Consider the following 24,944-nt stretch of genomic DNA (forward strand, 5'->3'; position numbering starts at 1 on the left):
GGAGATTTGATGTACTACCTTTAAACCAATAATTATGGGTCATTAGCCAGTCATAAGTGACTTCTGTATCAAATGTGATCTTAGACAAAAGCATTCTCTAGTTATTGGGCAAAAAAAGTTCTAATGTTCTGGGTCAATGTAACCTAGACCTTTGACCATCGACTGACCTCAAAATCAGTAGGGGTCGTCTACCGTTCATGATCAACCTCCCTATTTAGTTTCATGATCCTAGGTCAAAGAGTTCTCAAATTAACATCTGGAAACAGCTTAACTGTTCCAGCTCACTGTGACCTTGACCTTTGACCTACTGAACTAAAAATCTTTAGGAGTTATCTGCTAACTATGTTCAACCTTCCCATTTACTTTCATGATCCTAGGCTCAAGAGTACTAGAGTTATCATCTGGAAACTGTTTAACTGTTCCAGGTCACTGTGATTTCGACCTTTGACCTACTGGCCTCCAAGTCAATATAGTCACTGCTGGTCATGACCAACTTACATATAAAGTTTCATGATCTTAGGCCCAAGCGTTCTTGAGTTATCATCTGGAAACCGATTGGTCTACATACCAAATGACCGACAGACTGACCAACATCTGCAAAACAGTATACCCAGGCTCCTTCTTCAAAGGGTTTCATTAAAATGAGAATAAGTCTATGCTGACTGTAGCTGGACAAAAATAATATTCAGAGTGGTATACAGAAAAATTGAATTTTTGTTATTTTGTGAGACAGAATATTTATTACTTATTATATCTTTGCATTATATTCAATGAAAGACAGAAAAAGGTGGAAAATAGGTGGCAACTAGTGGAAATTAGCTGTACTAGCTGAATCTGAAAAGATCTTTTTAAATGTGTCTGCAGTGTATTATTTCTGCATGAGTGAAAGTTGGTTAAAGATAAGATTAATGATAGATCAAGTTACAAGCTCCCACACAAGTGTATAGAAACAATCCCAGGTGGAATTTGGGTCAGTTAAGATTTATATATGCAGGCAAACATCAGGTCAGATGCAAAGAAATAGTTCTTGCCTTTTCTCTTCATTAATTGAAATAAAAAGGATGTTTTTACAATAGCTTTTCAACTTAAGGACTTGACACCTTCTTTAGCTGACCAAGAAAGTGTATGTGTGGAATCAATTTATCTGTGTAGTAATACCAAATTTTGAAATCTGGCATTTGATGAGTCAGCCGGGGAGAAAATGGAAACACATTGTGAGAGGTAACAATATTATACTGCTTATTTTTTTTTAATTATTACTGTCTTTAACATTGTCTTAATTACTTACTCTTAACAAATACTTGAATTTTAAAACAACATTTACCAAACTGCTTTAAATTAAAATCAACAAATCTCCTTTTATGTCTTAGGAAGTTTGGCAGATGGATAAATCCCAGATATATTTTCTGGAATATAGCTCAATCATGTTTATAACACTGCTTGTAAAATTGTATCATTTTGTAATTACATTTGTATTTACATTATTGATTAGCACTTAGGATACAATATGTACTTTAAACTGTTCATACCAGGTTCCTTCTGTGAAAAAAGTGCAACTTTGTGACATGATACGCCTTCCTGACTGTATATACCTGGGCAGCATACAGCTTATTGCGGCATAAAAGAAACATATCAAGATAATTTTGAATCGGGTAAATATTATTTGTTTTTATAAAAGCTAATGTTTAAATAACCCTTAATTTTTAAAGAAATACACTAATTAATAGAATTTCCTGGCATATATATGATAAATATTAATTATAAATGTGATGAAAAACCCAAGTGCTACTATTACCTTTTGCCAAAGGCGGAGGGATATTATTTTTGGCGTTGTCCTTTCTTTTTTATCTGTCCGTCAGATTAACTGAAAATGCTTGTAATTGGAAAAATATTTTTATAGTTTTGTCTACAGAATCACTAAACCTCATGTAATTATTATAAGCTAATTAACACTGCTTAACACGTAATAGAAAGAGCATTGAAACTCGAGGGTAAACGATTTGTACGAGGGGGCGTAGCCCCCGAGTAAAAATCGTTTACCCGAGAGTTTTAATGTTCTTTCTGTTTTGTATCATAGCCATCCATATATGGTAGTTGTAGGCGTTCCACATTGCCATATACAGCAGTTCAGTGAGTACTTAAAATCCTTGCTTTACAAATGTGTAAAGCCCAGGTAAAATAAACCAATGCTAGAGCAGAAAATCAATAAAATACACGTCGCTGTCTACTGTTCCAGACATGCTGGCATACTTTCCTATCCAACAGTGCGGTAACTAGAGTGCGGGTATTAAATACCTGCACACTTTTAGTTACCGCACCCTGTAGTCAGAGTATACGAATTACCTGCACCAAATTTGTTAAGAAAAAACACCAAGCTATGATACAATGCTCAATTGTATCATAGCTCAGTGTTTTTTCTTAACAAATTTGGTGCAGGTAATTCGTATACTCTTGAGTACAGAGTGCGGTAACTAAAAGTGTGCAGGTATTTAATACCCGCACGCTAGTTACCGCACTGTTAGATAGGAAAGTATGCCATAGTGTCTGGAACAGTAGGCAGCAACGTGTATTTTATTGATTTTCTGCTCTAGCATTGGTTTATTTTACCTGGGCTTTACACATTTGTAAAGCAAGGGTTTTAAGTACTCACTGAACTGCTGTATATGGCAATGTGGACCGCCTAAAACTACCATATATGGATGGCTATGATACAAAACAGAAAGAACATTAAAACTCTCGGGTAAACGATTTATACTCGGGGCTACGCCCCCTCGTACAAATCGTTTACCCTCTAGTTTCAATGCTCTTTCTATTACTTATTTACCTAGTAAAAGAAGTATTTCCCCTTGATTTGGTAAAAAATGGGGATTTTTCCTGTATCTATTGATGGAACTTCATGAAACTTTACAAAAATGTAGATCACTACAGGACAGCATTGCATGTGCAATTTCCATCAGGATCACTTCAGTAACTAGAGTTATTGCCCTTTAATTGTTTTTAAATCCGTAAATTCTTACATAACAAGTAATCCATTGATAAATATTCATGAAATTTGACACAAGGTGTAAATCACCTTAGAGCAATGGTGCTTCCACATCTTTCATCAATTCTCAAGTTCTTGTTATTGATTCAAGATGCATATATTTCCACAAAACAATGTAACTGTTTGAGTGAATAGAATTTTTTCTACAATGTAGGTTTTGATTAAACTTCTCACAGTTATAATAAAGATGTTGCATATTACTGTGAAATCGTTTTTATTCGTGTAGGACGAATTTTCGCGTATTTCGCGCTAGAACGGATGCGTGAATTTAAGACTGTGCTGTTATTATTTTTCAATTTATTTTTTCACTTATAAATTGAAAATGTGCGAATGAAAGCCCGCACGAAAGTCCTTTTTACGTTTGCGTGAAATTTCATGCCAGTGAATTTAAATGATTTCACAGTATTTTACATAGATTAAATTTGACAATGTAGAGTTTTTTGTTATGTCAGTGAGTTAGTTTAGTCTTTCGATTTCATATATTTCCTAGAGGAAATTTACAATTTTTCTGCAAAATTATTCAGAATGTTAGAAAAATATATCTATTAATAGATGTATGGTTTGCTGTTACAGATTGTGTGCTGGAAAAATGGCCTTACATCCAAAGGAGTGAAATTTGGAGAGTCATTTGCCATCTACTTAAGCCATCCTGGAATATGAAGAAATAAGACTTCATTGACAACATCCTGATCCTCGTGTTCAGATCTTTTGTGATTTCTTGTGAAGAGTCTTTGATTTTTCATAAAAATAAAAAATATATTAATATGATATGATTTTTGCTTATTACTGAGTTTTTTTCCATTTCAGCAGGTGCAGCCGATTTCCACTAGTTGCCACGTATTTTCCTACTATTGCCAGCTATTTGGTGGCATTTAGTGGAAAATAGGACTGCCACCATAGTGGCGGTTTGGTGAAATTTTGTCCGCTTACTGCCACCTATTTGGTGGCGATTGGTGGAAGTAAGTGGCGTTTAGTGGAAAATAGATTTTACACCATAATGGTGGCATTTTAGTGGTAATTTGTCTAAATACTCCACTTACTGCCACCATGAAGGTGGCTATTGGTGTAATTAAATGGCAAACAAATTTTCCACCATAATGGTGGCATAAATGTGTAAATCTGTCTAAATACTCCACGTATTGCCACCTAAAGGTGTACACAAGTGGAAAGAGGTGGAATTTAGTTGAAAACGGGTTTACCAGTCTGTCCTGTTCATTTTTTCACCATTTTGGTGGCATTTTAGGTGGCATTTTGGTGGAAAATTGTCTAAATACTCCACCATTGAAAAGGGTGGCATTATAGTGGCAATTCTAGGGACGGGAAGATATTCCTAAACAAGACTTTGTGAGATCTGGCCTGATGCCACGAGATTCTTCAAGATTTTGGATAGATGCTTATCTCTGTAGCTTTAATAGGTCTTTGATATATATAAGCTTTATAACATGTCATATTTTCATGCACTTTTGTACATATTTGTAGCTAAAAACTAAAAATATGTATTTTTCAAATTTGTCATTTTTTACGCAATTCAAAGAATAATTCATTTCCAGAAACGTGTATCAAGTTTTCTGCACTGTACTCAACATTCCTCATCTCTACCTGTACCTTGAAAGCATCCATTAGATGCTCCTTCCTGAACTGTCCATCGCTTTCGTTTTATTCCTTAAATGAAAGGACAGAATTTCATAATTGTCTGACTCAAGATAAGACAAGAGGCCACAAAGGCACTGGGTCGGTTACCTGAGTACCTAGGAAAAATTGTAACTTATCTTAAAACAAAACTGGCGTTACCTACTATTTGACCTCAGATGTCATTAACAGATTTCATGAAGGCAAACATTTAAAAGAGACACCTTTTTTTTCTTTTACAAAACAAAACCTACTTACACAGACTAAACAATAAACAATATGACAAAATCAAAGTCAGTTAAGGTCAAAGTTCAAATCTGCATGCAAAACTGTACATATATTGCAAATTTCATTGCTGTGGCCTCTCAAGTATGAAAGTAGGTCAACAGGTCAAAGTCAAGGTCTACCATGGTCAAGATTCAAATCTGAATGCAAATTTGTAGCTATGTTTCAAATTTAACTGCTGTAGCATCAAAACTATGGAAGTAGGTAAATAGGACATTATCAAGGTCAGTGAACATTTCAGTTCAAATCTGATTGCAAAACTTAAACACACAAGAAGATTTCCTGCAAGTCTCTGTGAAACAAGATTTTAAAATTTTCCACTATATACATACAGGAAACAGTGACCATGCCTGCTGGTGGCCATGTTTTTAGACAAATCAAAATTACTTGAACAATCTTGGTAAAGGGTCACCGAAGGAACATTTGTGCCAAATTATTTTCATATCGGCCAAGCAGTTTCTGACAAGATTTTTAAAGTTTCCACTATATACATATAAGGAAAATGGACCACACCCCCCTGGCGGCCATGTTTTTTGAGGAATCAAAATTATTTGAACAGTCTTGGTAAAGGGTCACCCAAGAAATATTTGTGCCAAATTATTTTCAAATCGGGCCAGCAGTTTCTGACAAGAACATTTTTAAAGTTTCCACAATATACATATAAGGAAAAGTGACCACGTACCCTTGTGGCCGTGTTTTTGACGAATCAAAATTATTTGAAAAATCTTGGTAGAGGGTCACCAAAGGAACATTTGTGCCAAATATTTTCAAATCAGGCTGGCAGTTTCTGACAAGAAGATTTTTAAACTTTCCACTAAATACATATCGGAAAAAGTGACCACACCCTCTGGTGGCAACGTTTTATGACGAATCAAAATTATTTGAACAATCTTAGCAGAGGGTCACCCAAGGAACATTTGTTCCAGACTATTTTGAAATCAGGCCAGAAGTTTCTGACAAGAAAATTTTTAAAGTTTTTCCTTTCAGTTGCCATCAGAGTTCTGGATGGAATGGAATTCTTTGAAAAACTTTGAAAGGGGGCCATGCAAAGAACATTAGGCTTAAAATAAAATTAAGTTTGTTTGACCTTTACCTACCGACCCGATAAAATTGCCCCGACTCAAATAATTTTATTGCATTCCAGAGAAAACAATTATATTTATTTTCTTATCAGAGGGAAAAACTTATTTTGGTGCTTGATCGAAACTGGCGATTATTTTATTTAACAAATGCATAAATAATTATGGCAAGTGAGACAGCTAGTAGAAAATCGATAAAGCGGACTGTTTATCTCGTGTATTCCGAAAACGTGTCAACTACGCCAATAACGTTGCCTAAGGCCATAGGATACAGACAACAATCAACCCGGTTATAACCGGAAGGCAATCTGACAAAAGGACATAATTTTACAAATCTAGTATCTAATTTACCCGCGAAACATAAAGATACCAAAACGTCATGCCGGTAATTTTCCATTCCACGAGCAGGTGCGACCTGTTGTAATATCTAATTTCAATCGCTCGACGTTACTTTTATACATACACAAAAGACGCTCGTAGTGCATTCATTTTTTGTTATTATCGCATCAATATTTTTTAGCACCGCTTAAGAAGTAATGTAGTTTGAATTCTGTAACAATTTTAATAAGATATTGACAGGAATGTAGGCAATATTCTATAAAAACCGTCAAATTTAAATTTAGTTCTTTGTAAAATTTCAAACAGTGCGATCTTAATTACTTATTTCTTTCTAAGAGTAAGCAAATGATAAATTCTATGGGCATAAAGTTCAGACTTTTGACCAGAAAGTACAAAAAAAAAACAGAATAAAAAAAAAACCCACTTAAATAATGAAAAAGCGTCAGCAATTTAAATACATGGCGTCAAACGATTTTTGGCAAACAGATTTATGTTAGTGCGGCAAAATAGCTCACAGAGGAAGGATATCCACAATTATCGTTTGACACATTTACCTGTCAGTTTATACAGGATATTGAATTCGCTTTAACAACTTAAAGAAGAAACTTTTTTTATTGATTAATTTAAAGAACCAAGGCGGTACAATCAAACAGTGATGTGTCACATGGCGCGAAAACATGACGTAATTCCATGACAATCTCTGGCAACTATACCGCTTTGATCTCCACTTCAGATGCCATGATACCGACACACTTCTTTTAGCTCTTTGAGGGGGGTGTTAATTGATGATGAAAACAAGGACAATGACTAAGTTTATCAACAGAATAATTACCGATAATCGTTTACGCTTTTTAATTCGCTTTCAACATTGGGTGGATATTTTTTGGACACTTTACAAAATAATCATTTTTCGGGAAATAAGTCTTGAGAAAGTGAAAATAACTAGTCCTAACACTTTTGGAAAATACGGTAGGGGCTAGACTGTGATCATTAATACTATCGATGCAGTTATTGTGGAGAGCAACTAGGTGGTGGAGATTACAAAAATACAGTGAAAGAAAAATGTCTGCTGTGAAAAGGAAATTTAAGAAGAACAAATATGATTGATTACAAAGGAAACCAGCGATTTTTTTCCTCCTTTAATAGGGTCCGTAAAACGGACCCTTTCCCAACTGAAAATAATGACCGTTTTTCCCAATTTCAGACCAAATTATTACCAAAAATGACCTACAAACATTTTTGAAACGGCTGCTGTCCTGACATCGTGAAATTCGCCGATTATAGAAAAAATGTTCCGAATTTTAATCGAGTGTTCGCTAATTTTGACCAAAGGGCAAATACTTGATTAAAATTCAGAACATGTTCTCTGTCTCTGAATTTAATCAATCGCACCATGCATTGTTTTCGGTAACCGTTTTCCACCAGTGACAAACTGTGCGAATAATGAGTCACAACAGCAAATATAATGTTCAAAGGCTAACAAAATCCAAGCTTGCTGGCTGCAAAAGCCTTGTGGAGTTCAGATTCTCACGGGCATCTTCACAGCTTGTTCTGACTGAGGAAACTTCAGTTGAATCGTCGACATCGGTGTCGTTTTCATGTCAGAGTCAGGAGAACTCTTGTGTAACTCCGGCTGAATTTGTGCCAGAGTGTGTTACTGTGCCTTTAGAACAACTATCGTTTTCTCAGAGTCAGGCCACTATATCATGTTGTGATGATCAAAACACTAGCTCTAGTGTAACTCAATTAGATACAGGAAAGGGGTTATTGTAATTTTGTATGTTACACAAAATTCCCAATTATGATGAAAACGACGCTATTTTTCCCAAATCATCCGGACGCGGACGTTTTCCCAAAATGGCTAAAAAAATCGCTGGAAACGTAATGTACATGAGAATATCATTTGTCTACTATGTGTTATATTTGAAATTTGCTTGTACATAATACTGCTTTCATTGACAGGCGAGTGGTGGGAAATTTAATTATCTGTGAAAATATATCATAAACTGACTTAATTGTTGATTTCAAAATGTCTTTAATCAGAGATCGTTTTGAGAATTTGACAAGAACGTAAATGTATTGAAATATTACAGGCTAGATAGTTTTAATATTTTAGTTTTGTTATGCCAGGACAAAGAGCTATAAAAACCTTATACTTCTTTTGCGAGGACAATGGCATAATAAATGGCTGATGTCGGGAAACCCAATCTTGTTTCTGTTTTTAGTAACATGACCAATATGCTTGCATACTGCCATAACTGTTGTAAAAACCTTCTAAAACTCATAAAAGTTATTATCTATTGAATTAAGCATCAAACACTTGTTGAAAATAAGCTGTAATTCAATGTGTGTTTAGATGCCAAATATAGCGTATTTTGTACTTTTAAGCGCAGATGTAATGAAAACAATCATGGAAACACTTTTGATATATATATATAAAGAAAAAGTGTAGACATGAAAGATACTCAAAGACTTGGTGAACTTTACCTTATGTGCAAATTAAGTCTGTGCCCATATTGTGTGTGCATGAATAGGGCAAGGGGTTTATTACAAGCATACATTTAAAGGCGTATGCTAGAATTTCCTGTATATGAGAGGGGCGAAAATTTTCCCAATAACAGAATTTCTTTAAACTTTGGATATTGAAGGACAATCATCTAAGAAACAAAAAAATGCCATAAAAATCATAGGTCACCAGATTCGAAAAAGAGTTATCTGCCCTTGAAAATGTCATTTTTGGGGGAAATGCCGTTTTCAAGGGCAGATAACTCTTTCGATACCGGTGACCTATGATTTTTATTGCATTTTTTTGTTTCTCAGATGATTGTCCTTCAATATCCAAAGTTTGAAGAAATTCTGTTATTGGGAAAATTTTCGCACCAAATTCTAGCATACGTCCTTAACAGAGCATCTTCAGAGATTATCTACAAGCAGTAGGTATTAATAAATAGACTTTATTACTGAGACAACATACATTTAAAAAAACTAAAATATAATAAAATAATTTACCTACCTACCTACCCACTGTAAAAATACTGGGTCGGTAAAGGTCAAACAAACTTAATTTTAATTTAGGCCTTACAGTGAAGTTTGGTTGAAACTGACCTTGTGGTATAGGAGATGTCATTTAAAGGAAGGTGTGGATGGACAGACGATGAAGGATGAGTGGTCACAATAGCTCACCTGAGTTAACAAGTTAACTGAGGAAACAAGTGGGTCATGGTGGCACAAGTCGCTCACTGGAACAAATGCCAAGCAAATATACTTAAAAAAAACACAGACAAGAGTGAAACCCCCAACCCCTTTCAAAGAAATAGATTGACCTTGACCCCAGTAGCCTTAAAAGTAATCCTATGCTTCTTCTGTAACATATCTATATACAAACTTTCATTTGTATCTCACTGGAAACTGCAGATATGAGGCAGAATTAATTTTCTACTTTCAGCTCTGGCAACCCCGAATTATTTCAGAGCAGATTAAGGACAATCAAACGCTGCTTAAGACCAAGTTTGGTAAATATTCATTAAGTTGTTCACAAAAAATAAGTTTTTTTTAAAGGTTCTTTTCTATTTGTAGCTCTGGTAGCCCCTAAATGCAGTCATATGGTACTATTTTAAAGGATGATATAGTCCAAGTTTGGTAAAGATCTATCAAGCCATTCATGACAAGATGTTTAAAGGTTTCTCTATATTTAGTTGTGGCAGCCCATAAATGAAGTCAAGTGGAAACATTTGTATTTATATACTACCGAGTGGACTATCTAAAGATACTACAAAGCAAGTTTGTTAAATATCCATCAAGCACCTCATGATGTTTGAACGTTTTTCTATTTTTATCTCTATTGGCCCCTAAATGCAGGCAACAATAACCATTTTAATACAAGAGCTCGTCAAACATGAAATGCCCCCCTTGATGCAAATGCCCCCCTTGATGCATTCAGTAATTGCACAAGGAACAGAAATTATATGCTCACTGTAAATTAAAGTTCTACCATTCTGGTTTAATCTGACCTTGACCTTTAACCTATTAACCTAACAAGAGATAACAGAGTGATCTTGGCGCCATCCACTGAGCCATTTTCGAATGTTCCAAATTTCAAGGCTAGCTCAAGGTCAAAATCAAGGTCAAATTTCATTTCAGTACAAAACAATGTGTATGTGGTCTAAATTTGAAAGCTGTGGCTTGAGAAATGTGAAAGCAGGTCACTAGATCAATTTCATTTTGGAACAAAAAACTATGCATGTCGTCCAAATTGGAAGCCTGTACCTTCAAAAATGTGAAAGTAGGTCACTAGGTCAATAACAAGGTACACAAACCTGTGCATGTGGTCCAAATTTGAAGGCTGAAGCTACAGAAATGTGAAAGTAGGTGACTAGGTCAAGATCAAGGTCAACTCATGTCAAGGTTCATCTTGCCACTCAAAACTATACATGTGGTCCAAATTTGAATGATGTAAGTTATGGACATGAAGATTCTTGGTTTTTCCCTATATGAACCATATGACCCCTGGGGCGGGGCCATATTTGACTCTAGAGGGATAATTTGAACAAACTTGGTAGAGAACCACTAAATGATGCTACATTACAAAATATCAAAGCCTGGTAGTCTTTGTGGTTTGGACAAGAAGATTTTCAAAGTTTTTCCCTATATAAGTCTATGTAAACCATGTGACCCCAAGGGCGGAGCCATATTTGACCCTAGGGGAAAAATTTGAACAATCTTAGTAGAGGACCACTAGATGATGTCATATACAAAACAAGAGTGCCAGAATGTCACAATATACGCCCGTCACAGCAAATTTCTTTACTGTAGCACCTGTATTTGCAAATGGAATTTTAATTTTGTGGTTGTTTAGTAATCATTGTAAGTCATTTGCTTTTTTAAGTCCACAAAAAAACTCCTTACCAGGTAGAGATACCTTACAATACACCTAAAATTTGAAAGTAACATGTTGTACCACAGAAAAGTGGTCTTGTTTTTTCCCTACGGTCCATTTTAAAAAAGTTACAATATAAGTTATTTATAGTAACAACTAAGGGAAGATAATCTTAAAAAAAAAAAAAAAAAAAAAAAATTTTTAAGTCTACACAAAATTCTTTACCAGGTAGAGATTGGTCAAAATACACCTCATAACTGGATGTAGCATGCATGTTGTACTACAGAAAAGCGGTCTCGATTTTTCCCTACGACTAGTAATGAAAAAGTTACAATATAAGCTATTTATAGTAACAACAAAGGGAAGTAATTCTAAAGAAGGGAACTGTGCATGACACTTCATCTCATGATGGTGTATAATTGTGCCAAGTTACATCAAAATCCCTCCATGCATGAAGAAGAAATGCTTTGGACAAAGTCATTCTTGTATCTGATCTTTGGCCTCTAAGTGTGACCTTGACCTTTGACCTAGGGACATGGTTCTTGCGCATGACACTCCGCCTCGTGGTGGTGAACATTTGTGCAAAGTGACATCAAAATCCCTCAATGCATGAAGAAGAAATGCTCCGGACAAGGTTTTCATTCTTGTATCCTTTGACCTCTAAGTGTGACCTTGACCTTAGACCTAGGGACCTGGTTCTTGTGCACGACACTCCGCCTCGTGGTGGTGAACATTTGTGCCAACTTATATCAAAATCCCTCCATGCATGAAGAAGATATGCTCCGGACAAAGTTTTCTTTCTTGTATCCTTTGACCTCTAAGTGTGGCCTTGACCTTAGACCTAGGGACCTGGTTCTTGTGCATGACACTCCGTCTCATGATGATGAACAATTGTGCCAACTTCCATCAAAATCCCTCTATGCATGAATAAGATATGCTCCGGACAAAGTCATTCTTGAATTTGACCTTTGACCTCTAAGTGTGACCTTGACCTTAGACCTAGGGACCTGGTTTTTGCGCATGACACTCCGTCTCATGATGGTGAACAACTGTGCCAAGTTTCATCAAAATCCCTTCATGCATGTAGAAGATATGCTCCGGACAAAGTCTGTGGACGCCGCCCGCCTGCCCGCCAGGGGCGTTCCCATGATACGTCCCGTTTTTCAAACGGGCGTATAATATCAAAGCCCTAGGTCCTGTGGTTTTGGACAAGAGGTTTTTCAAAGTTTTTTTCCTATATAACTCTATATAAACCATGTGACCCCCAGGGTGGGGCCATATTTGACCCCAGGGAAATAATCTGAACAATCTTGATAGAGGATCACTAGATTTTGCTACATACCAAATATCAAAGCCCTATGCCCTATGGTTTTGGATAAGAAGATCAGAAAACGTTTAACTGTTCCTGGCCAATGCGACCTTGACCTTTGACCTAAAAATCAATAGGGGTCATCTGCTGGTCATGGCCAACCTCCCTATCAACTTTCGTGACCCTAGGCCTAAGCATTCTTGAGTTATCATCCGGAAACCGTTATACTGTTCAGGGTCACTTTGACCTTGACCTTTAACATACTGACCTCAAAACCAATAGGGGCCATCTGCTGGTCATTACCAACCTCTCTATCAACTTTCGTGATCCTAGGCCCAAGTGTTCTTGAGTTATCATCAGGAAACCGTTTTACTATTCAGAGTCACTGTGACCTTGACCTTTGACATACAGACCTCAAAATCAATAGGGGTCATCTGCTGGTGATGACCAACCTCCCTATCAACTTTCATGATCCTAGGCCCAAGCGTTCTTGAGTTATCATCCGGAAACAAACTGGTCTACATTCCGACCGACTGACCGGCAGACCGACCGACATCTGCAAAACAATATACCCCTCCTTCTTCGAAGGGGGGCATAATTAAAAGTTACAGAACCTGATAAATTGAGCCAAATAGTGTTCGAGCTTCAACATACTACTATAGAAAATCATAGTTTAAAAGCATTCTTCACCAATATCAAATTTTAGGACTTCCCAATTAAGGGTACAGTCATAAATAATAAATTTTCAAATGCTAACCTTTACTAGAGCTGGGTTTGGATGCTGGTAGATCCATATTAGATATAGCAGGTATGGATGCTGGCAGATCCATGTCTTCAAAACTCTCTTCAGGACTGTCATCCTCATCTTCCTTCTCACTCTCTGCTGCTTCCTCCTCATCAAAAGGCTGGGGAATTTCTAGGAATACAACAAACATTTACCTACTACAGTGTAAATTTGAACAAGAGCTGTCCATAAGACAGAGTTGACTTTTTTCAGTGCTTGACTTTGCCAGTAAAAGGAGCTTAACTCTCATCAAATAAATATTCTGGAGATTGTTTCAGCTGGTGTTTTAAAGTGCTGGACTATTCTAGGTGCTTCAGTCTAAAAAGCTGATTAAATGTATGGAACTTACCAAAAGTTTGATTTTTACTGAATAAAAGTCAGTCATACCCAGCAAAAATTTTGATATATATTAGAAATTATGCATAACTGTGTATGTAAATACATTCAAGTAACATTCCATAATATAATATGTCCCTTCGGATGTACATGTATAACGTCAAAGCATATGAAGGCTTAGAGGATGTACATGAAGTTGGAGTATCTGCAGCCTGTGGGGAATATAATGGACTGCCTTTTATGGGGTATATATAGTTCAGATGAAAGAGCATTCTGTGAGGTAAATAAAGTTGTAGAATCTGCATTCTGTAGGCTATGTAATGGTTTGTTTGAAGTTTAACGTCCATTCTAAACAACTTTTCAGCCATATACAGGCAGTTTCCAAACCATTATTCATGGCATAACTCAAACTTCTAGAACATTCCTCATTTCAGTGATATTGAAGCAAAAAAACATTTATTATAATTTTCTTTAAGTCATTTTTTATTGCAAGAAGAAAGAGGGTCATTAGATGGGGGGGGGAGCATTTATATAAGGGAATACAGTAATCTATATCCTTTATCCACAATCACAGTAAATGGTATAGAGGAACTGATAATGTTACCTGTCCTGTTTAAAACTGCTTATCGTCATTTACATAGTGACACTTAGAAATGGCCAGTTCTTGTTTGTCTCATTTCCATTATTTAACTTGTACCAAAATCTATTTGCAATTGTTTCTAGCTTTTAAATATAACTAACCTTTGATACAACTAGTGATACAATCAACATTCAAGTTACTTACCATCAACACTGATGCTGCTTAGATTTTGCCCCTTGAAGTTGTTTAGTTTAAAATTTCCATTTTGTATTGCAACCAATGCTCTGGCGACTTTGGTCCTTTCCAAAACAGAACTTTGCATTTTGTAGATGTCAGCATGGATTTGGATGGAGTGCCCCATATGGTCAGCCACCATCTTCAATTCATCACCAGACATATAGAAATGGTACCTACCTAAAAAAATCAAAGGGGGACAACTCTGAATTGACCAATAAACTGAAGCCAACATTAAACATTGATCAAAAGTGAAACAAAAATCTAATAGGTCCTTTTTCAAACAACTTATCAGGCAGACAAAATATGACCTACATTTGTTTAAATCCCTTTGTATTCAATATACAATATGCAGGCTTTTCTCATGACTTACACTGACAGTTATTTTGTAAGTTTTAGTGAGGCCCTGTTAGAAAGTTTAGTAATGCATGAAGATTATATATAGAATAATGCATACATTCCTTTGAAGAAAATTAACGACTTTAAGAAACGTTGTTATAATTAAGTTTTGATATTTTAGCCAGAGTTATCTATTTATTGTTCTCATTGATGATACATTGATTTACACAACATTTATATGTCAAAATGTAAAATGTATATATCCAACAATGAGAAATAACTAAAAAAAGTGAAATTGGTAACACAAAAATTCATTGTCGTCAAATATAATTACAATATTTTAAGGTAGTGGTTGTAATTACTACATGTTAAGGTAGCTGACAGGTAATGACTCTATGTAATGTATTTTAAGCAATTCTCAATTTAAACATTCCCTGGAGGGAACTAGCACGATCATTTGCTTTCCTTGAATCAAAGCGCTCAAAGCGCTGATGGTGGCTGCTAATCAATGTGTAAAATATTACAAAGAAAGCGACAACTGAGGAATTGTTAATATAAACCATAAGTTTTTTTTTAATATTCGGCTTTGGTTTCAAAATTAATCCTTTTTCATTGCCAGCCATTGTTTACATACACACTGATTCAGTCTTTAACGAATAGTTTTGATCCTTTTTGATTATTTGTGACGAAAACTACAACATAAATTACATCGAAGATGTTTTACTATGAATAAATAATATAGGCTTTTTCTCCAAATCATTCAGCTTTTAAGATTTCTTTTTAAAGCTTTTGGGCAGTGTCTGTCATGAATTATTATACACACTGATTTAGTCCGTATCAGATAGCTGTGGTTTTCATGAGACTTTTGTGAAAGAAAACAACACAAACATGCACCACAAATGCACCTCAGAATGTCAGTTCTGCAGCCAGTGTATTTTAGAGGTGCATTTATTATCACTCCATCTGTTATAGTCAAATGTTCGCTAGACATAACAGCAGGCTTCGCAAAAATGCTGGACATTAAGTCAGACAAACTTACAACTTCAGTCAGACCGAGAAAAAAAGTCGAAAATATGTAACTGGTGAAACGAAACCGTTTTAATTTTTATACATATGTTTGTATCCAGATATACTGAGACGCACTATGAGAAAACCAGCATAGTGCATTTGCGACCAGCATGGATCCAGACCAGCCTGTGCATCCGCGCATTCTGGTCAGAATCCATGCTATAGCTTTCAAAGCCTATTGCAACTAGAGAAACTGTTAGCGAACAGCAAGGATCCTGACCAGAGTGGTGTGCGGATCCGAAGTTTGATCTGGGTACATGCTGGTCACAAATGCACTCTGTTGTTTTTCTCATGGTGCGACTCGAATGAATTTAGCTGAAGTGAGCAGAATCTGTCTTGAAACAATTCAATTTTTAAGTTGGTTAAATCTGTTATCCGACGACTTGCTACAGTCTGACAGATTGCCTTTTCAAAAAGGCAAGTATTAGTACTATCGCTGCCCCCACTTTCACGGGCTTACAAGTTGATGAAATCATGATACAGTAGCACCACTTAGTCAAAGCGAGCTTGCAACACTTCTCAGCTTGGGAGACCTGTGGGTTTCCACTTTGATAATTCGTGTTTTGTCAGACGAAATTATACCGAATACATGTGTATCTATGCATACATATAGTATCTTATATTGTACATTTGCTGAAGGAAGATTATCCATGAGGGAATATTATTCAGAAAACATACATGTCTTTCATTCTCACGGCAGGTCACATTGCAAACAATATCGAATGAATTTTAACTGAATGTTCTTTTATTTTTGTTCACTCTCGTATTGCTAAGCATGTTTTAGTATATTTTGTTCTTGATATAACGATGAACTGTACATGTTCAAGTTATATTAATAAAGTACTGTCCTGTTCATAAATCATGTCACTAAATTTGCGCTAATTAGTCTTAATTGGCCTTATCAACGTCTGAGGAAATCCATATCACTGCTGATTATCGAGTTTCTATAAATAGCCTAATTAACGTGTGGTCATATTTTTGCGTGCTTGAAACGAAAACGAGACAATGCAGTCGAAAATTCAGTAACATTCTCAGATCACTAGGGTTGCATTAATATAATATCTTACAATTTGATATCTATGACGAACATTTAAGTTTGTTCTGACATATTTGAAAAGTGTTGCAACTTGCTGGAAAAGCTATCAGAGGTATAAACTGGTATTGTCTATGGACCGGAAATGTTTGGAAACTTTTCCATTGAAATTCCGTTTCTATTTTTAGCCGCGGATTATTGCTAGCAGAAGTCATTGTTCTTTATCAAATAAAGCCTTAAATTTCGGGAGTTAAACATGTGACACTGCGGTTAGGAAACATTTTTGAATTGTCAGTCTGGATTCCCAGGCTAAGTTTCTATATATATAAGCTACCTTTTCTACGTTATAAGCTACGTGACCTCTGGGGCAGTACTATGCAATAGCTAATCAATATCATCGCTCCAGTTCAGGTGACATGAGGTCATCGTTTATTCACGTGACCATAAATTTGCATATTTGTATTCATACAAGTGGTTGTTTTAATTAAAACGTTGACTTCAGTTTGTATTGATTTTAGTCGCCGAATTTACATTAAAAATGGTATTAAGGCATATATTGTAGCTTTGCATATTCTGCACCTTGTGTTGATAATTGTTTACCTGGAAAGCTTGGAACTATTTTTGGTTGTGTTGTTAGGATGGTCTTAAGAACTGACAAGATTTCTCAAACGGAGTATTCTTTTTGACACTGGTGGCAGCAGCCACCAAAAATGAATACATGCTAAACAAGAGTGCAAGAATGTCACAATATACGCCCGTCACAGCAAATTTCTTTACTCTGGCACCTGTATTTGCAAATGGAATTTTAATTTTGTGGTTGTATAGTAATAACTGTAAGTGTTTTGTTTTTCTAAGTCCACAAAAAATTCCTTACCAGGTAGAGATACCTTAAAATACACCTAAAATTGGAAAGTAACATCTATGTTGTACCACAGAAAAGTGGTCTTGGTTTTTCCCTACGGTCAATTATAAAAAAGTTACAATATAAGTTATTTATAGTAACAACTAAGGGAAGTTAATCTTAAAAAAAAAAAAAAGAAAAAAAAAAAAATTGTAAGTCCTCATAAAAATTTTTACCAGGTAGAGACTGGTCAAAAAACACCTCAAAATTGGATGTAGCATGCCTGTTGTACTACAGAAAAGTGGTCTTGATTTTTCCCTACGACTAGTAATGAAAAAGTTACAATATAAGCTATTTATAGTAACAACAAAGGGAAGTAATTCTAAAGAAGGGAACTGCGTATGACACTTCGTCTCATGATGGTGTATAATTGTGTCAAGTTACATCAAAATCCCTCCATGCATGAAGAAATGCTTCGGACAAAGTCATTCTTGTATCTGACCTTTGGCCTCTAAGTGTGACCTTGACCTTAGACCTAGGGACCTGATTCTTGCGCATGACACTACGTCTCGTGGTGGTGAACATTTGTGCCAAGTTATATCAAAATCCCTCTATGCATGAAGAAGAAATGCTCCAGACAAGGTTTTCATTCTTGTATCCTTTGACCTCTAAGTGTGACCTTGACCTTAGACCAAGAGACCTGGTTCTTGTGCATGACACTCCGCCTCATGGTGGTGAACATTTGTGCCAAGTTATATCAAAATCCCTCTATGCATGAAGAAGAAATGCTTCGGACAAAGTTTTCATTCTTGTATCCTTTGACCTCTAAGAGTGACCTTGACCTTAGACCTAGGGACCTGGTTCTTGCGCATGACACTCCTTCTCATGATGATGAACAATTGTGCCAACTTTCATCAAAATCCCTCTATGCATGAAGAAGATATGCTCCGGACAAAGACATTCTTGAATTTGACCTTTGACCTCTAAGTGTGACCTTGACCTTAGACCTAGGGACCTGGTTCTTGCGCATGACACTCCGTCTCATAATGGTGAACAACTGTGCCAAGTTTCATCAAAATCCCTTCATGCATGTAGAAGATATGCTCCGGACAAAGTCTGTGGACGCCGCCCGCCCGCCCGCCCGCCAGGGGCGTTCCCATAATATGTCCCGTTTTTCAAACGGGCGTATAAAAAGCATATGGAAATTACTCTATTTGATGATTTTCGTTACAGGTCAACTACCCTAAACAAACTAAAAGGTGTGTATTTATTGTTGAAAACAAAGTAATCTGATAATTTCAGATATCAATATTTATTTAAAACTGATACTGTTTACACAACTTGAAAAAAGCTTTTTGTTGGGGCCTCTCATTTACAAATATATCAACAATTATCACCTGAATTCAGTGCATTCATAAATGGAAAATATTGATGGTAGAATGGTGTAGGCGTTTGTTTACAATATAAAATCTTTCATAACTTCTTTAAGTTACATTTTTGGTATGGTTTTGGTAAGCTTATAATAAAGAGCATGTCATTTTCTTTCACTCAGAATTTTTTCAAGCGTTTTAGGCTCTTGGCTAGTCTTGGAATTTGACTTTATTAAAAGACAAAAGGAAGTTCAGTGTAGGCTCTTTCAAAATTATGAAAGTAGAGTAAACTTACATTATACTCTATTGAATTTATTTAGCTGTTTGAGCTTTTGATATAGACTATAATTGGGGAAGTCCTAAAATCTTTGAAAAACGGTCAATACAAGAGTTGTCCATCTTGCTTCAGATATTTTGAGAAAGTAATTTTTTAGATATCAAATTTATCTGTTTTAGACATGGAGAAGAGGAAAACCATAAATATATTTAGAAAATTGGTGCACTTAGCTATCATTTCACTCCCCTTTTCTATGTAAGAAACTGCCAATTCCTCACTTTAGATCATGGTAAGCAGCAGGGCTAAAACTCACAATCCTCAGTTGAAAGAGGTTACAGCAATTTGCATTCAGCCACTCTGATCATCTGATCACAGAGGTAGATTCAGACATGCCTCAACAACTCCAAAAAGAGATATCTAATTACTGATTTCCTGACAGAAGTGTATAGTATTTCTGCAAGTTTTCCACATTCAACTCCTGGCCTTGTGCTCATAATCAGCAGAGCTTGAGCACTTCTATACCCTTATAAAAATCACTATACCCTTATAAAAATCCCTATTCTAAACGACATGACACCAAAATGCTTCAGATTTGGAGGCTGTAGCTTGAGAAATGTGAAAGTAGGTAATAGGTAAAAATCAATGTCAAATTTCAATTCAGAACACAAAAATATGCACGCTGTCCAAATTTGAAGCCTGTAGCTTCAGAAATGTGAGAGTAGGTCACTAGGTCAATCTCAAGATCAAAGTTCATTTCGGCACACAAAACTATGCATGTGGTTCAAATTTGAAGGCTGCAGCTTGAGAAATGTGAAAGTAGGTCACTAGGTCAAAATCAAGGTCAAATTTTATTTCGGAACACAAAACTATGCAAGTGGTCCAAATCTGAAGCCTGTACCTTCAGAAATGTGAAAGTAGGTTACTAGGCCAATCTCAAGATCAAAGGTGACTAGGTCAAGATCAAGGTCAACTCATGTCAAGGTTCATCTTGCCACTCAAAACTATACATGTGGTCCTAATTTGAATGATGTAAGTTATGGACATGAAGATGCTAAGTTTTTCCCTATATAAGTCTATATGAACCATGTGACTCCTGGGATGGGGCCATATTTGACCCTAGAGGGATAATTTGAACAAACTTGGTTGAAAACAACTAGATGATGCTACATTACAAAATATATAAGCCATAGTCTTTGTGGTTTGGACAAGAAGATTTTCAAAGTTTTTCCCTATATAAGTCTATGTAAACCATGTGACCCCCAGGGCGGAGCCATATTTGACCCTAGGGGAATAATTTGAACAATCTTAGTAGAGGACTACTAGATAATGTCATATACAAAATATCAAAGCCCTAGGCCCTGTGGTTATGGACAAGAGGTTTTTCAAAAACATTTCCTATATAAGTCTATATAAACCTTGTGACCCCTGGGGTGGGGCCATATTTGACCCCAGGGAAATAATCTGATCAATCTTGGTAGTGGACCACTAGATTTTGCTGCATACCAAATATCAAAGCCCTAGGCCCTAGGTTTTGGACAAGAATATCAGAAACCGTTTAACTCTTCCTGGCCAATGTGACATTGAACTTTGACCTAATGGCCTCAAAATCAATAGGGGTCATCTGCTGGTCATGGCCAACCTAAGTATCAATTTTCCTGACACTAGGCCCAAGCATTCTTGATTTATTGCCCGGAAACCATTTTACTGTTCCTGGTCACTGTGACCTTGACCTTTGACATACTGACCTCAAAATAAATAGGGGTCATCTGCTGGTCATGACCAACCTCCCTATCAATTTTCGTGACCCTAGGCCTAAGTGTTCTTGAGTTATCATCCGGAAACCGTTTCACTGTTCAGGGTCACTGTGACCTTGACCTTTAACATACTGACCTCAAAATCAATAGGGGTCATCTGCTGGTCATGACCAACCTCCCCATCAACTTTCATGATCCTAGGCCCAAGTGTTCTTGAGTTATCATCCAGAAACCGTTGTACTATTCAGGGTCACTGTGCCCTTGACCTTTGACATACAGACCTCAAAATCAATAGAGGTCATCTGCTGGTGATGACCAACCTCCCTATCAACTTTCATGACCCTAGGCCCAAGCGTTCTTCAGTTATCATCCGGAAACGGATTCGCCATTTTTACAATAATGTCTGCAGACATTTTCTCTCTGTTATATTGCTCTTCAAGAGAAAAACCAGGCTAAAATGACTTATTTTTATTGTTTCCATGTAGCTAGAGTGTCTGCGGACGAGAAAAATGATATATAATACATCTATATTTTCAGCAGATCCACAGAATGTGTCGCATTTTTAGCCATTTTTCAGCGTTATGCTGTTGCACTGAAAAATTGGATAAACTGTGTTGAATTTTGTGGAAAGACTATGAAATGCTGAAGATGGTTTGTAACCTTTTTTACAACTTCAACAATATCGCTTTCAGGTATTTTCTATTTCAATCAAATTGGATAAAAACTGTCAAAGATACAGCAATTTCTGCAAAACAATACTCCGTTATGCTATTTTTCTAAAAACAACTGTGTTAATTTAAAATAGGTGAAAAATATGTTATACAAGGCAGTCTGAAAGACAGCTAAATCCCCCGCCACTGCTATGGATAGTGAAAGGGTAAACCTTTGATTTTAGCTGTGACCTTGACCTTGAACTGACATTGCTGACTCAACGTCTTGATGAGGTGATCATTTGACCAAAGTTTCATGAAAATCCTTCAAGGGGTTTAGGAGATACAGAGCTGAAACCTTTGACCTTCAGTTGTGACCTTGACCTTGAGTTGACATGGCTGACTCATGAGTTCTTGATGAGGTGATCATTTGACCCAAGTTTGATGAAAATCCTTCAAGGGGTTAAGGAGATACAGAGTGGACACCAAATGGAAGGCTCAAACCTTCGACCCTTAGTTGTGACCTTGACCTTGAGCTGGCATGGTTGACTCATAATTTCTGCACATCGTTCTGATGAGGTAATCATTTGACCCAAGTTTTATGAAATTCCTTCAAGGGGTTTAGGAGATATAGAGCGGACATGAAATGGAAGGCTCAAACATTTGACCTTCAGTTGTGACCTTGACCTTGAGCCAACATGGCTGACTCATAAGTTTTGCACATCGCCTTGATGAGGTGATCGTCTGACCCAAGTTTGATGAAAATCCTTCAAGGGGTTTAGGAGATATAGAGCGGACACAAAATGGAAGGCTCAAACCTTTGACCCTAAGTTGTGACCTTGACCTTGAGCCGGCATGACTGACTCATGGGTTCTGCACATCGTCTTGATGAGGTGATCATTTGACCCAAGTTTTATAAAATTCCTTCAAGTGGTTTAAGAGATATAGAGCGGACACAAAATGGAAGGCTCAAACCTTTGACCTGGAGTTGTGACCTTGACCTTGAGCCGGCATGGCTGACTCATGGGTTCTGCACATTGTCTTGATCAGGTGATCATTTGACCCAAGTTTTATAAAATTCCTTCAATGGGTTTAGGAGATATAGAGCGGACACAAAATGGCAGGCTCAAACCTTTGACCTTGAGTTGTGACCTTGACCTTGAACCGACAATGCTGACTTATGGGTTCTGCACATCATCTTGATGAGGTGATCATTTGACCAAAGTTTCATGAAAATCCTTCAAGGGGTTTTGGAGATATGGACCAGACACGATTTTGTTACGGACGGAAGGACGGACGGACGGAAGGACAGACGCAGACCATTCCTATAATCCCTCTGCCACGGCGGGGGATTAAAAATGCATAAAAACTATTAAACATAATTAGATATTTGCTTACGTATGTTGTTTTCAATAATAAAGTATGGAATTGCAACCAAAAAATGATATTGCTAAAATAACATTTCTTGTATTTTAAGGGGTACTTGAATCAGAATTGTAGTGTCCGCAACGCAGTAGATACAGGAAATGAAAGTGATCCAAATGACAGCGAGTTACTGATTACAAAACGCAGTTGTGATGCACATTATTTGTGCAAAATTATTTTGCTACTATGCCAACAATAATTTTTCTATATTGGATTTGCTGACTGGAGTGTCCACAACATTTTGTAGTGTCCGCAACACTTATTATTTTTAAGAAACCAATTTTATCAGCTCAAATTCTGTGTTTTAAATGTCCATATCATTCTGTAAGACAACGGAATTTATAATTAAACCTAAAGTGCCAACAAAAATAAAAATGAAACAGGGCTATAACTTAAAATGAGCTAAGAAGCCTTGCAGCTTTTGTCGAGAAGAATATTAAATATGTATATTAGTTTGTATTACTTAGGGTCCATGATGAAACCACGAGTAGTGTTTTCAAACTAGTTTTATTAGTATTGACAACTGAAGATACAGCTGAACAGCATTTTAACTCAATGCAAAAGCTTTTGTAGTGTCCGCACAGACCTAATATACTTAAATCTATCCTGCTTTTCTGATTTTTGACATTTATTTTCAATCAAATGACATGAGTATACATATTTAATACTGGCCTTTGCTGGATTATACCATAACTTCAAAGTCCTCATAAGGCAAGTTATTTGCAAAAAAAAGGAACTAAACTTTATGAATATTCAAAGAAGTTATAAATAGCTCGTTACAACAAAAATGACACAAATTATTGAAGAAACTAATGCAGATATTGAATTGAAACTTCATGTGTCTTTGGGGTTATAAAACTAGTTGATAGCAGCAAGTTCCATAACTCTGACCTTCATTTTGGCCAAATTATGCCCCCTTTTGGACTTAGAAAATTCTGGTTAAAGTTTTGCGGGCAAGTACATACAGCTAATACTAAAAGGCATATAGATTTGAAACTTATTTTTTCTTTTTCTAAATCAATTACCAACTTCACTGGGTCAAGTCCCATAACTCTGACATGTATTTTGAGCAAATTATGCCCCTTTTTGACATAGAAAATTCTGGTTAAAGTTTTACATGAAAGTTACTATCTCCAAAACTAATGCAGATATTGACTTGAAACTTCACATGTGTCTTCGGGGTTATAAAACTAGTCGATAGCAACAAGTCCCATAACTCTGACTGTCATTTTTGCCAAATTATGCCCCCTTTTAGACTTAGAAAATCCTGGTTAAAGTTTTGCGTGCAAGTACAAACAGCTATTACTAAAAGGCATATAGATTTGAAACTTATTTTTTCTTTTTCTAGGTCAATTACCAACCTCACTAGGTTATGTCCCATAACTCTGACATGTATTTTTTGGCAAATTATGCCCCCTTTTTGACTTAGAAAATCCTGGTTAAAGTTTAGCATGCAATTACAGTATACAGCTATTACTAAAAGGCATATAGATTTGAAACTTATTTTTTATATGCAAGTTACTATCTCCAAAACTAATGCAGATATTGAATTGAAACTTCACATGTGCCTTTGGGGTTATAAAACTAGTTGATAGCAACAGTCCCATAACTCTGATATGCATTTTGGTCAAACTATGTCCCCTTTTGAATTTAAAAAACTCTTTTGATATTTAACCTTTTTGGGTAATATTTT

General features: G+C 36.2%; 1 protein-coding gene and 1 long non-coding RNA gene across 3 annotated transcripts in view; one reads left to right on the top strand and one right to left on the bottom strand.

Moving 5' to 3' along the window:
• Nucleotides 1–24,944, bottom strand: part of LOC123529636 (uncharacterized) — a 65,308-nt gene that overhangs the window by 22,531 nt on the left and 17,833 nt on the right. For both annotated transcript variants that reach the window (XM_045310036.2, XM_045310035.2), the window contains exons 2-3: nt 14,465–14,674; nt 13,318–13,476 (exon numbers count right to left, since the gene is read on the bottom strand). In XM_045310036.2, the coding sequence (XP_045165971.2) occupies nt 13,318–13,476; nt 14,465–14,657 (352 nt within the window). In that variant the 5' untranslated portion in view covers nt 14,658–14,674. The remainder of the gene's footprint in view (nt 1–13,317; nt 13,477–14,464; nt 14,675–24,944) is intronic.
• On the top strand, nt 1,087–4,125 carry LOC123544955 (uncharacterized). Its single transcript, XR_006685215.2, has 3 exons — nt 1,087–1,221; nt 1,533–1,652; nt 3,617–4,125. It is a non-coding gene; the product is annotated as an uncharacterized LOC123544955 (long non-coding RNA).

Source organism: Mercenaria mercenaria, chromosome 13 (assembly GCF_021730395.1).
Source record: "Mercenaria mercenaria strain notata chromosome 13, MADL_Memer_1, whole genome shotgun sequence".
Taxonomy (NCBI): domain Eukaryota; kingdom Metazoa; phylum Mollusca; class Bivalvia; order Venerida; family Veneridae; genus Mercenaria; species Mercenaria mercenaria.